The 13,198-nt window shown below is 46.5% G+C and overlaps 1 protein-coding gene and 1 long non-coding RNA gene across 5 annotated transcripts; one reads left to right on the forward strand and one right to left on the reverse strand.

The window, feature by feature from the left end:
• Positions 1–835: 835 nt before the first annotated feature.
• CKB (creatine kinase B) lies at positions 836–10,006 on the reverse strand. 4 transcript variants are annotated; one of them, XM_064460837.1, is made up of 8 exons: positions 9,908–10,006; positions 7,782–7,994; positions 6,496–6,650; positions 5,465–5,597; positions 4,378–4,549; positions 2,699–2,822; positions 1,797–1,986; positions 836–1,206 (listed from the first exon to the last, which is right to left on the reverse strand). In XM_064460837.1, exons 2-8 carry the CDS (start codon positions 7,972–7,974, stop codon positions 1,028–1,030), a joined length of 1,146 nt encoding a protein of 381 aa, XP_064316907.1. In that variant the 5' UTR covers positions 7,975–7,994; positions 9,908–10,006; the 3' UTR covers positions 836–1,027. The 4 variants fall into 4 exon arrangements, with proteins under 4 accessions (XP_064316907.1, XP_064316906.1, XP_064316908.1 ...); XM_064460836.1 differs by lacking the exon at positions 9,908–10,006 and adding an exon at positions 8,865–8,941; XM_064460838.1 differs by lacking the exons at positions 7,782–7,994; positions 9,908–10,006 and adding exons at positions 7,129–7,316; positions 8,865–8,931.
• On the forward strand, positions 8,496–9,958 carry LOC135315043 (uncharacterized). The gene is made up of 3 exons (XR_010374492.1): positions 8,496–8,694; positions 8,833–8,985; positions 9,895–9,958. It is a non-coding gene; the product is annotated as an uncharacterized LOC135315043 (long non-coding RNA).
• Positions 10,007–13,198: the final 3,192 nt, after the last annotated feature.

The following is a 13,198-nucleotide window of genomic DNA, read 5'->3' on the forward strand; positions in this document are numbered from 1 at the left end:
GTGACACCTCCACACATACTGTGACTACAGCCATTCTGGAAAGCAGACTTACTTGATGCAACACTGTAAGCTCACACCCAGAGAACAGCCTGAGCTTGCAAGCCAGACCCAGTTTGGAAAAAACCCCAACTATTTAGCATGTATTAATTGGCTGTACTGCTTGTTTTTAGGTTCATGGGACAACTGGTGCATAGGTCAACAAGAGCCAGCTGAAGCAAGCTAGAGTTATCTGATATTTTCCTGTAACTGGCAGCTTACAGCCCCCACACTTCTTTATTAGCTAAGCTGAAAGCTTAGCAAGAAGCATGGGTTTAGTCTAAGTTTCACCTCACTCCATACCCACAAGAGTGATTAGTTTACACCAACTCTCTGCACATCTCTAGAGGTTAAAGATGTGTTCTTCTCCCCACAAACTAGCTTACTGTCAGTATTACAGGCTGAAGTCTGACCTCAGAGCATTTCCCTGCAGCCCCAGGAGGACATGTCTGAGAACAGTAGCCCTTTGTACCCAGATCTGTCTCCTCTCCCTTACAGGAGCCAGCCTGGCCTGCTACAGTCAGGATAATGACAGTTTACAGTTGCCATGAGCAGATGCACAAGTCAAAGCTTGGAGGTAGGGCATGTTTGCAGTGACTCATGTTTCACACCAGTTCTCAACTTTACAGCAACTACAATCAAGTTAAAGATTCACTTCTGACACTGCTTTAGCCACACTTAAACTTGAGCAGACTGCAGCCAGGAAGATGTACTAGTACACAAAACCAGCCCCTCTACCATAACCGAGAAAACCAAGTCACTTAAATCTCAAAAGACATTCAGTTAACACGTCTAAGACTTGTCAGGCCAAAACAATAGTTTATTTCATTTTCAGCAACATCTCAACCATCAAAAAAATAAACTCTAACACAGATGGATGGAAGACTTCTCTACAGTGTAATAACTAAGTGGGCTCTGACCCAAGGGGTTTGAACTGGAGTGACATTTTATTATTCATCCAATAACTTAGGGAGCAAGAGAAAAAAGTGCTTTATTTCTGAGCTGGTATGAGGTCATCAATGGACTGGCCTTTTTCAAGGCGCTTTTCCATTTCAATGAGCAGCTTCACACCATCCACCACCATCTGCACCAGCTCCACCTCAGAGAAGCCAAGACGATCAGCATTGGAGACATCAAACACTCCTCCAACAGCAGCTGTGTCCACACCACCTGGAACAAGAGATTTAGTGAGTACTCTGGTCACTACTAGCACAGGTAAGACTACCCCTTTTGTCCCTACCTTTGCTCCCTTGAGGTGAGAACACAGCAAGACAGCTCTACAAGTTGTCACTGCCAACCCCTCCAACATGCAGGGAGATAAAGCTGCGTGTGACTGCCAACATGAGCCACTGAGCATGCCATTAAGCCACTTCTTTATTCTTGTAACCCAAGAGCAATCTAACCTGCGGTCAGAAGTACCTGCTGCAGCTATTTCCTAGCCAGAAGTTAAATCAGAATTCCCATCCCTTCTTACAACAGCAACAGCTGCCATCAGGTCCACCTTATCTGGAGCTCAGAATACCACACAGGGCATACCTAGATAGCCAGATACAGTAAGGTATAAGCAGAGCACTGGCACACCCAACCCCTCAAGCTATGATTTTAAGGCTTTGTTCTCTCCACATGCTTACAAGGGTCCCTTCTGGATGGTCTGACAGGCACTGCCAGCGCACATGAAGACATGGCTCTGGCTGTAGCCAGGCTTTTGCTAGTGTCTTAGGGCAGCCTGACTAGGATATCACTGTATCACCACCTCTCACCTGTGCCTCGTTTCTGCAGCCGAAGCCTCTTAAGGACCTCTCCAAATTTCTCATGTTTCCCAAGGTTCGGTAGCTTGATGTGCACACCAGCACGGAGCCCTGTTCCAAGGTTGGACGGGCAGGTCAGGATGTAGCCCAAGTGTGGATTCCACATGAACTCATAGTTTTTGGACTTGAAGAGGGTTTCTATCTATAAATAGAGAGAATGGATGTTTAAAGATTGTTCTCTGCCTGAAGGATGTAGGTCATCCATTAGGGCTCATTTACAGCTTCAGTTACATAGCAACAGCCACAACAGTTTGAACAACTATTTAAGTCAGTCACATAAGCCCCCTCCATTTGGAGGAGAGGGTCACCAACAAGGGGCTTTTAAGGCCTTAATCTTGCTCTTAGTAGTGAGACAGGCTAAGTTCAAGCTACACTACTAAATCTGAAGTCACTATCTGTTGGGAAGTTTGATTTAGTGTGTGTCAAGCTGGCATGTCTGTTAGGATTAGGGAAGGGGCTGGTAAGGCTCAAGTTCATATCAAGACTAGAAGCCGAGAAAAGCACCTTCAGTCCAGCTTCGCCCATCCACATTCAAACAATTCCTCCTCCCACCGAGGGTGTCTCAATGCTTGATTTACAGAACCATGTAGAAGTCCTTTAAGTATAGTTTAGACACTTGGACAAGGGTGCCACATCAGAGGACATATTCTAGATTTCACAGTCTCAATGTTTTGCCAATGTAGGTTTTTCAGAGCCCTCACAGCTTTGGATTTCATCAGGGTGTTCCCAGAGACCCAGCCTACGAAGTACCACCATGCAGGAGTCCGGAGGGGGCTTGAAAGAGTTTTCATTCTCAGCTCTAACCAGAAAAACATGCATCATTTGAACCTACAGCTCAGGCAATACTGATTTACCTGTGTTAGCCCAGTACAGAAGCGGGTAAATACTTCCTTCATGTTGCCACCTTTCTGCATGGAAATAACTCTAAGATGATCCTCCTCATTGATCCAAACAAGGAAGGTCTTGTTATCATTGTGCCTAGGAGACAGAGCAAACAGCTTATTATCTGTCCCACATAACATTTTCAAGATAATTGTAACAGCAGCTAATTACTCATCATTGTAGCTTTTATTTCAAGAGGCTCACTTAGTTTCTTCTTGAAAGAAATTAATCTTACTTCTTTTGTCCATGCAGGACCTAAACAGAGTTAAGCTAGTAGTTTTTACCCTGCTCTTTTCAAGGGGTAGTTTGAATTGGCCTATATCTAAACAGGTCAGAGTAAGTAATAATATGACATTAGCCAGTCTTACAATATTGAACCTTACAATCCAGTCATCCCCCTAGCTCACCTGTGGCCTGAGTTTATAAATTTGTAAAGAGATGTCACCTGTTCAGCAGAGTTTGCAGGAGGGTGATCAGTACAGACTTGAGGCAGTCCTGTACAGTGATGTTCATAATGACACCATGTTGACAACATATAACAAAGTCTATTATCAGAATTTTGTCAAATTCTGTTAAACTGCACTTTGCACCTTATCAGAGAACTAAGTTGAGTTTTCACTATTAATTTTAGATCAGAGCTCTTCAGAGATGCTATAAAAACCTCTGAACAACCATGGGCCCCTGTTGTCCTAGCTTGCAGCTGGCAGCAAGTACTATCAAAGTTTATCATGCTGATAATTTCTCAGCTTGATTAGGATCAAAAATTAACTAGCACCTGAGGAAAGTTATTTATGAGACAATACTGAGACTTTACACTTCAAGGCTGTAGATTAGTCATGCTCAGATGACATCGCTATCTAGTGCTGGCAATCTGCAGGTAGATGACACAATCTTAAAGGTGACCTACAGAAACAAAGCATGCTTCCTTGGGGTTGTACTGAAGCAGCTACAATAAGACTAGAGTATTCCAGTTGATAAAAACCTAGCCCTTGGCTTACAAGGGAGCAAGTTAATTATGCCGCAGAAGCTCCTGAAATGCAGAGTTTTATGTAGGTGACCTACATCTGACAAGTAGAGTCCTTCCATTCCACACTTCTGCCATCAGTCAACTCGTATCACGAAGTCTCTAGAGGCAAGGGGGGAAATCTTAACACTAGTACAGGTAAAGCCATACTAGTCCAGCACCAGTGAGTTTCTGCAAGCAGAAGTGATGAGACTACAAGTGAGCAACTACACATCTAGTATCAAGTCTAAGCTAAGCCAGTACAAGTTACTCTAAGCTCCTGAGACAAGAGCTGAATGTAGTGACACATCTACTTCTTTAGAAGTGATTTACTTTCATAAGCTGCTTCAATTACTGTCTTCATGAAGACAGGTGCTTCAGGAACCTGTGCTGGATGGGTGGGCTCTGGTTACAGGCTAGCCAAGCTGGCTTGTTCCTATCAACCCAGTGTGGTACATGGTAATACTTGTCCAAATTCTGCTGGTTTAGATGCAACTTCCCAGGAGACCACATAAGTTTCGCATTAGATTCAGTAATATGAGTTCAGAAGCTGCCATTTTGCTCAACAGTAGGAGCCACAACCAGAACTGTAAGATATTTTTTTTTTGCAGGGACTTTGTAGGACTCTTCCCTTCCAGGTGTACTCACCAGATGCCCCTGGCATCAGGCCAATCTCGTGCCATCCCAGATGCTAACAGAAGAGGAGAAACTGGCTTGTCAAACAAGAAGTGATCATCAATCAGCTGCTGCTGCTCTGCATCAGTCATGTTCCTCAAAGCATAGTACTTCCCCTTGAGATCACCTTCCAGACTACCCAGAGCTGAAAGAAAGAGTCACTTTTAGGATAGGGGACCAAAGGTGCTAGACATTCCCAGTACTTTAGAGACCACACACAAAGTATGGCAATTTCTGATCTGCTGAGTTTGGTTCCTCTCTTGCTTTCAACTTCAATGGCAATGCCTTTGCAGCATTACAGAACTCAAGGTAGTATCAGATGGTCTGCCTTCACCTTCCAGGCCTATACAAGTAGCCTTTATTCCCTTAAATGCAGTTTAGGATCATCTCTGCTGCTTACTGTAGAAGTGGAGTGCTTTCTTCCAAGGAGAATCAAGGTCATGTATACAACAAACAGTATGATTCTAGTCAAGGACTGTTACCCTGCCCTTGAGAGGTTCCGGAACAACTACACTCTGTCTCCAGAATTGCACCCTGAGTGTATCCTTTCCTCTTACTTAATGGACTTGGGAAGCAATAGAAAAAACCTACAGCTGAGGAGTTCCACTGAAAACTAGGGCTTACTCTAAGCAACTGCACATTTGGAGCAAGACTACACCTCTAAGCAAGCCAAACGTTAATAAAAGTCAATTATACACAGCCACAAAATACTGCAACCATGACTCAAGCCCTGAAGTTGCTACATACCTATTACATTTCAGGTGTGAGCCATGGTGAACCAACCTCTTTCCCTACACACGTAGAAAGAAGCTTTCAAGATCAGCAAAGGTTAACTTAATGCAGTCCAACTTCCCTCTGACATGTGCTCTTGCTCTCAGCTACAAACTGCAATGCTGAGGCAGCTGTAATGTAATGAGCCTTTTTCAGGGAAGGCTCCATGTTGAGACTAAGTCTTGAGGGAGGCAGCTTTTGGCAGCTGCCTCCATTTTCAAACTGCAAAGAAACCCTCTTGCACAAAGGACCCAAGTAGTTTCCCCAATGCAGCTGGTTCTCACTTTACCTTCAACAGAGAGCTTTTCAATGGCCCGCCTCTCTCCTCGACTACAGTGCGGGGGAAGACAGAATCCACGGATGCTTCTACCAGTTCTGACTCGGGAACTTAGCACATAGTTGGGATCCAGGTCATCACCTCCCTACAAGATTAGGAAACCAGTGAGTACAACACAGTTGCCAAGATACCTACCCTAAATACAGATAGCTCCCATGCATTTATGGGTGCACCTTATACTTGAGATATTGACTACTTGGCCTCTAAGCCAGTGTCTTACTTCAGGACTATTTTCTCCAGCATTAGCTTAAGTATCTGTGTAACACAACCCTCGTTTTGAGGCTAAGGCTACAAGTACTAGGTAGTGCTAGAAGATAAGGATACCACCAGACCATCAGTTTTATGTCCATTTCAGACTATGGTCCACACTTCTGCTCCCCCTTCAGAGCTGCAATCTACAGGTATCAACATGAGGCAAACCCTTGTTGTTTAGGTAGGTGTTTACTCTTGTAAATGATAATTATTCACTACTGTCATACAAAGTATCTCATTTTCAAGATGGCTAGGCAATCAACACAGCATTAGGAATTCCTAGAGTCTACAGTAACATTTGAAATCCTTAAGATGGGCAGAAATCCTTACTCCAAAACTTTAACAATGCCTATTCTATAGTATGAGATCCAAGATCAAATAGTAAAGTGGCACATTTTTATGACAGTCTTTGACTCCTAGGACACTGTTGTTTAGCTTGACTACTACAGACCACCATTCATGAAAGTACATGTTGAACATGTTTGGCATGACCTACATAGCAGCAGTGCGTCAAGCAAGCTCCTGCTGCATGCCAGCTGCCTGGTTCTAACCCACCACTGACATCCTACAGCAGCAAGCTCTGAAGTCTGATTGCACTGGACACACAGCCTGCGAGTCTGTGCTGGGTGAAAGTGAGGGGACAGAGCCTGAGCAATCAGCTTAAGCAGCTGCCAAGAACTTTACCCAGTCATAAGACCAGTAGGCATCAGTAATTGATCAAAAGTTTATACCTGCAGGTTATCAGCATTCAGGTCAGTCTTGTGCTCATCAGTTGGTTTGTAGCCACCATGCCTGTCTTCAATAACTGGATCAAAGAGTTCCTTAAACACATCATAGGATTCTTCATCACCAGCTACACATCCTACTGTCATTATGAAGGGATGGCCTGGAGTGGTAATAAAGTCAGAAGAGCTAAGTTTGGGTGATGTTTGGCTGTCCTCCAGCACAGCACTAACCAGGCAAGTTCTTTAGTGGTAGGTCTAGTCACTTAGAAATGCATCCTTACACAAAAACATTTGGAGAGACCCTACATTTTACACTTCATCCAGTTAAATGCAGTGCTATGGAAACCCGTAACTGTTGCCATTAAACCACGCTCATTTGTCAAGCTTGGTTTAGGACAAATTTGCACAGCACACCAAATTGCACTAGCTAATCTAGACCACTGGATAGAACTTTATGTATAAACAGCCATGCTTTTGCTGGAAGCAAGCGTACTTCGCATTTTGTTCCTTCTGCTGCAGAGCTGCATTTCTGAGGTCTGCTCATAAATACCACCTCCACAAGATTAGTTTTAAGTCACCATATTCAAAAGCACCAGTTACTTCAGCTGGCTCACACAGAATATTCTCAACGCATTTTACCAGGATTATCAACCCCAGTCTGAATGACATCATCCAGGGTGAAGCCACTGGGCGTGACTCTGTCTCTCAGTTTCTTGTATAAATCCAGGGTTAGAACTTTGGCCATGTGGTTGTTGTGGGTGCTCAGGTCCGGGTACTCCTCATCAGGAGGCAGTCTCTGATTATTTAGTTGGGCCATTTTGATATTGCTAGAGTAAAAATAAATACTGTAATGTTAACATGTAAACACATCTGCTCCCCCTTTTTTCATAGAAGTGCTAGAGAACATCACATAACCAGTTTGGAATAGTAATAGACCAGAACAGCCAGGTAAGCCCACATAATACCAGGGTTGGGCTTTTCCCCCCTGGTTGTATTAGAATTAGAATGCATCTGGTTTAGAGCTTTTTTTTTCCCCTGTTCAGAATGAAAGTATTTAGCAGAGCAGTTACATAATTTAAGTGTCTGGGAATTGATATGTTAGACCACAACAAGAAACATGGCTTGGTAGAACAAGGCCTCTTTTAACACAGCCATGCATTCAGAGCCATCTCAATGCTTTACAAGATTTGCCTCTCAGCAGCTCAAGAGCTTTGGGTGCCATTGTCAAGAAGCACTTCCAGTAAGCAGGGAGAACAGATCATTATGCAGATCTAACGGTCCCCAGCCGTTACCTGGGTTGTCAACCCCAGTCTGGATGACATCATCCAGCGTAAATCCACTGGAAGTCTGTTTATCCCTCAACTTCTTGTACAGGTCCAGGGTCAGCACCTTGGCCATGTGATTGTTGTGAACACTCAGGTCAGGGAACTCATCATCAGCAGAGTACTTCATCTTCAGGAGGTTGTGGCTGTTTGAGAAGGGCATGTCTGACCCTACCGCAGTCACTAGGGGAGAAAGAGGGGAAGCCTATCACTGGGGTCTTGGCAGGCCTCCCAAACGCCCCGGGGTGGGAAGCCAGGCACCCCAGCAAGGTCACCTTGGCTGCGGTTCCACCCGTGCCTTTCACACCTTTGTTAGTACAACACCTCCCGCAAAAGCCAGGAAGGAGGAAAGAAAGAAGTTCTTCACCTCCACCAGCCTCGCCCCGTCCTCAGCGATGCCAGCCGCAAGGGCAGGGGGATGCTCTCCCCACTCCCCCGGGGCGCCGGAGAGACGCGCCCAAGGTGGCGCAAGGCGGCCGTGGCAGCGCCGGGCAGACCCCGCCGGCGGCTCTGGGGCGGGAAAGGGGGCTCGGCCCCTCCAGGATGCCGCGGCGGGCGGCAGGTGAGCGGGGCGGCACCGCCGTTCCCTCAGTGTGGCGGTCGCGCCTCCTCCCGCCGCTAACGGGCGAGCGGGGGCGGGGGGGGGGGGGGGGGGGGTGGTCAGCCGCGCCCCAGCCCGAGGAGCGACGGCGGCCGGCCGCCCCCCGAGCCCCGGCTGCTCCCCGACTTGGGAGCGGACGGGTGGGAAGTAGCCAACAAGCCACTGTACAACAGACGGCTCCTTCGGGGGACCTGGCTGGGGCAAGCATATGTAACTACCCTGCTAAATACCGGGTTAATCTGGTTTTAGAGCGGGGGCCCCCTCCAGCGGGGGACAAGCCCGGTAAGCACCTGCGCCGCGCCCCCTCCCCCGCCCCAGCTGCCCCCCGCTGCCGCCCCGCTCCCCCTCCTCAGCCGGACCGGCTCCATCCCGCACCGGGAGCGGGGGTGTAGAAAAAAAAGTAAAAATCTTATTTTAAAGCTGCAGGACAGCTCTGCTGCTCCGGGACTTACCGAGGTCTCCGCAGCCAAAGAAAGCACCTCCGCCTCCCGTTGCTTCCCCAGCCGGAGTGGAGCCCTGCCACTGCCGCCGCGCCTCTTTTATATAGAGCGGGACCCGCCGCCCCATTGGCCGGTATTTATAGCCCATTCATTCCATTGGGCCAGGCGCGGGAGGGCGGGGCGAGTGCCCTGTCGCCGGCCGGCCGCCATTTTGCTTGGCCCTGGGGCGGTGGGTCTCGTGGGGCTCCTCCTCGCCGCGGAGGGGGAATGGCGGCCTGGGGGGCTGTGTTAAACACGAACAGGCGTGGGGAAATCCATCTCCGCCTTCCATCCGTCAAGGGTTGTCCGCAGGCAGCGGTGCCATTGCACACCAGCACATGCACATGGCCAGTGCTGTTCAAGCTTCACACCTTGGTTGAGGGTTCAATAACAGGCGTAATAGCCTGCCATCCTAAAAATAAGGCCTTTCTAGCGTCAGAACTGGCATGCCCTGAGTCGTGTGAGCGATTAACTGCCCCAAGTAGGCTTGACAGAGGTCACCAATGTGGCCATGGATCCGGTGCTCAGCACCCAAGAGTGGCAGCTGTGTTCTGCCAAGGAAGGAGCTACCGCTCACCCCGTGCCTCACCTCCAGCACCTGCGATGCCGTGGGCTCATTTTACAGTTTAATTTGAAAGGAAGTAGGGTGGTTGTGTAAAGCACAGTGAGCCTCCTGCTTTTGTCGTGCCAAAAAAAAAAGAAGTCTTAAGTTTTCTTGGCAAGTGGCTGATTTCCCACTGAAGGCAGAAGCAGGCAGGCTGGATCTGGCCCATCTAAAGCTCACCTGAAATTCCTGAAAATAGTGGCTTCCACTGGTTTGTTTGTAGGAAGGAATAGGGTTTGTCCCAAAGCTAGGACGCAGCTCGGAATCCCACTGTTTGCAGAAAATCTATTACCGTGAATTACTATCTTGATCTGACTTTCACCTTTACATAATGATTTCTTTATCTTTTTCTGACGTGTATTTCTCACAAGAGAACCCACATCTATCCTGTCCAAACAGAGAGTGCACTTACCCACGTGAACGCGGATCCAAGTCGCGGAGTTGCCTTCTCTGACATGAGTTGTGAATGGCAGGAGACGTCAGCTGAAATCTTTCCCCACCACAGTTCTTTCAGCACCACAACCAGTACCCTCACCTTGAGAACAAGAAGTGTGTGCACTTTACAGAACTGCTTAGGATTTAAAAAAAATAACATACACGTAGAGGAAATGATTACAAAATAGAAAGCATAGACCGCTTCAAATAAAAATGCGTTGTGCTTGGCTGCCATCCAGATTTCCAAGTTATTCCGGGTCTGATAGTCTGAGATGCTGCGTGTACAGATCTCCAGCAGAAGCCAAGGGCTCGGCATCTGTGCAAGTCTGGTCTCTCATCTCCTGGATCAAAGAACAAATCCTCTCTCCAGGTTCTCCTCTGCCTTTTTAACCTCAGAAAATCTTCCCCTACGTTTTACTAGTTTCACACATTGCTCATGTTTCACAACAGTGTAAGTTGCAAATAATGCCACCACGAAGCAAGTATTAAATGAATATAAGTATAAAATCGTACCCAGAGCCCTCAAAATAAATTTAATATTGCAGGATGGCCTCAGTTGCAACACTTTCTTAATTTAATATTTTCTTCAATCTTTTTGTCAAAGTCACACATAGTTCAGATTGTGGATTTTTAAATGTAAAACACTCAGTTATTGATTTTATAACAATAGAAATAAAACTAAGAACATTTTCTTATATCACACCATATTTTTGTAGCATTTTTCTTCACAAAAAAAGTATATCAGGGTAGTTACTAAAGGCTCCTTCTGTTTTATTCCACAGTCTGTGGCTACAAAAACAGAGAAGCAATCAACTGTTCTGTACTATAATTGTTCTGTAGATCTGCGGAGTCAAGGGCACCTCAAGAACCAAAATCCAAGGATCCATTTATATTCATTGGATACGCTCTTTCCCTCCCAGTCTTGCAGAACAGGGAATACCAGTCATTGTAGTTATTATAAGCTGGTAGTATTCTCAATGTGCCATTCATTACAGCACTTCCAACACAGACACCTCTTCTTCACAAAACTTTCGTCTGAAAAGGAGACATGGAAAGAGAGTCACGGTTCGGTTGTTTCCACCAAAAACAACCAAAATATATCCAATTTACCTGTTTAACAAACAATTCACCCTCTACCCCCTTTTCCTCACCACTACTTGACAAATTTCTAGCATGCAGTAAGTCAGAAGTGGCTGTTACCTCACTGGGTTTTATTCAGACAGCATTTTAAGATTTACTGAAAGCTATGGGTAAATTGGATCCTACCTTTGTTACAGCATCCCTTCCCAGCTTCCCCAGTGACTTAATTACAGATACTGTGCAGTGTGTCAACAGTCTCTGATCAGCCGTTTTATCTAGCTCATCTGCTGAAAGAGTACTTTCTTTGGATAAGCCTGTATGGCCTGTTAGACTGTGATAAAGGCACTTTCTGTGCTGGGATGGTATCTTAGTGCATACGGACTTACATGCTACGTTGCCGTTCTGCAGCTCAGGATGGAAAGGTGGAGTGATTACTCCAGAGATCCCCACGTGAGCTTTAACAATGAAGAATTAAGGGAAGTTAATCATGGGCCATGCAGCTAACTTCCTAAAAGTCTTAATTATAAATGTTGTGCAGTGTACAACTGCAAGAGGAGATGGGCATGAGCTAGCGAATGTGTCTTCTGAAATTACTTGCGTGAATGTAAGATGAACCTGAAGAATCGGGACAAACACCTTCTTGAAAACCTCAAAGAATATTTCAAATCAGGAAATAGCAAGAGAAAGACAACTAAATAGCACTTGACAGATAAACATAACACTCATATCAGTAGATTAAATTGGTTTATAGCTGCATGCTGAACTTCTCAAATGAAAACTCTCTTCCAATTTATATTTATAGCTTAAAATATTTTTGCCTAGTTATTATCTTTGGTGTATTTTTTCATACTGCTTAGGCAGTCTGTTGAAAATTACTGATCATTTCCAGTTAGCTGAGTGCCTGTGGAAACTCAGAGTTGCTGAGTGTCTTGATCTTGCATAGTCAGGCCCACAGTGATCTGAACAGCGGTTTATCATGGGAAAGGACGGACATAAAAACATGAACAATGACAAATATAACCAATGACACTAAAAACGACAGAAAAAAAAACAGGGTAGGGGAAAATATAAAGGCACAGTAGAGCCATGATTGCCAGTCAGAAAAACAGCTGAGTAGGAGTTCACAGTTTAAGAAACCTCTGAAACTGCATACATTATGTTTAGTTTAGATGGAGGAGAGTTTCGTAACTAAATAACAGAGTACTGCAATTATGATATGGGCAGGTCAATAGCATAACAAACAGTATGTTCTCACTGAAGGTAATGGGCAAAAATTCCCTTACACTTGATGGAATCACATTCATTAAAAAAAAAAACACACAAAATGTCATCTAAATGGCTCTCCGTTATTGTGTTCTTGGTTGTGGAAGGATGACTTTTTCTCCACTGTTGTGTATTACAGGTTACTGGTGAACGCAGCGCTGTACAGAGCATTATCTGATTTAGCGGGGAGCATTACCTGCAAGTCCAGGGTGATTCACATGCTCTCTGCTATGCCCATACCCTCCCATGCCAGGCGGCCTGGGCTTGTTGCAAGCAGAAGATGAGGCAATACTCTCCTCCTTTGCTCCTTCTTGCCTCCTGACTACATCCCCCGTACACCGGGGCATGTGGGGCTCTCCACATCACTTCAGTCCTAAACATGAGACAGAAGTAGGAGTTAGTACCATGCTATTTGAGGTTTAGATAACGATTCCGCTGCTTCTGAGCCCACATTGTGGTTTCTCCTACAGCATTATGAAACCCGTATGAAGAACTCAGTTGGCCTTGAGCTGCCCTGGGGGAGGGCAGGCAGAGCTTTCTGGAAGCCGCCTGCTTTGGCGCCAGAGGTGAGGCCCAGCGAAACGCAGAGCCCTTCCCTGGGGAAGGGGCTTCACCCCTGCTGGTGGCGGCCCTCAGGGCTCCCCAAACACATGCTTGATGAGTTACAAACATGGGTTCCCGTTGGGTTCACTGGTAACCCTCGTGGCCCTTTGCAGCAACCCGCCACCCGCTGGGACCCCTCAAGTGTCACCAACAGGCACGGCGAACGGCGGCCGCCTCTCTGCGCCCTCTCGCTCCCACAGCCGGCTGATTCCGCCGCCCCTCGCCCACCCCCGCCCGGCTCGGCTCGGGGTGCCGGCAGGGCTGCTGAGGGCGTCGGTGGCCGCCCCCCTCCTCAGGGACCAAGCAAGGAGCGCTGGGAGGG

Source organism: Phalacrocorax carbo, chromosome 9 (assembly GCF_963921805.1).
Source record: "Phalacrocorax carbo chromosome 9, bPhaCar2.1, whole genome shotgun sequence".
In the NCBI taxonomy this organism is placed as follows: Eukaryota; Metazoa; Chordata; class Aves; order Suliformes; family Phalacrocoracidae; genus Phalacrocorax; species Phalacrocorax carbo.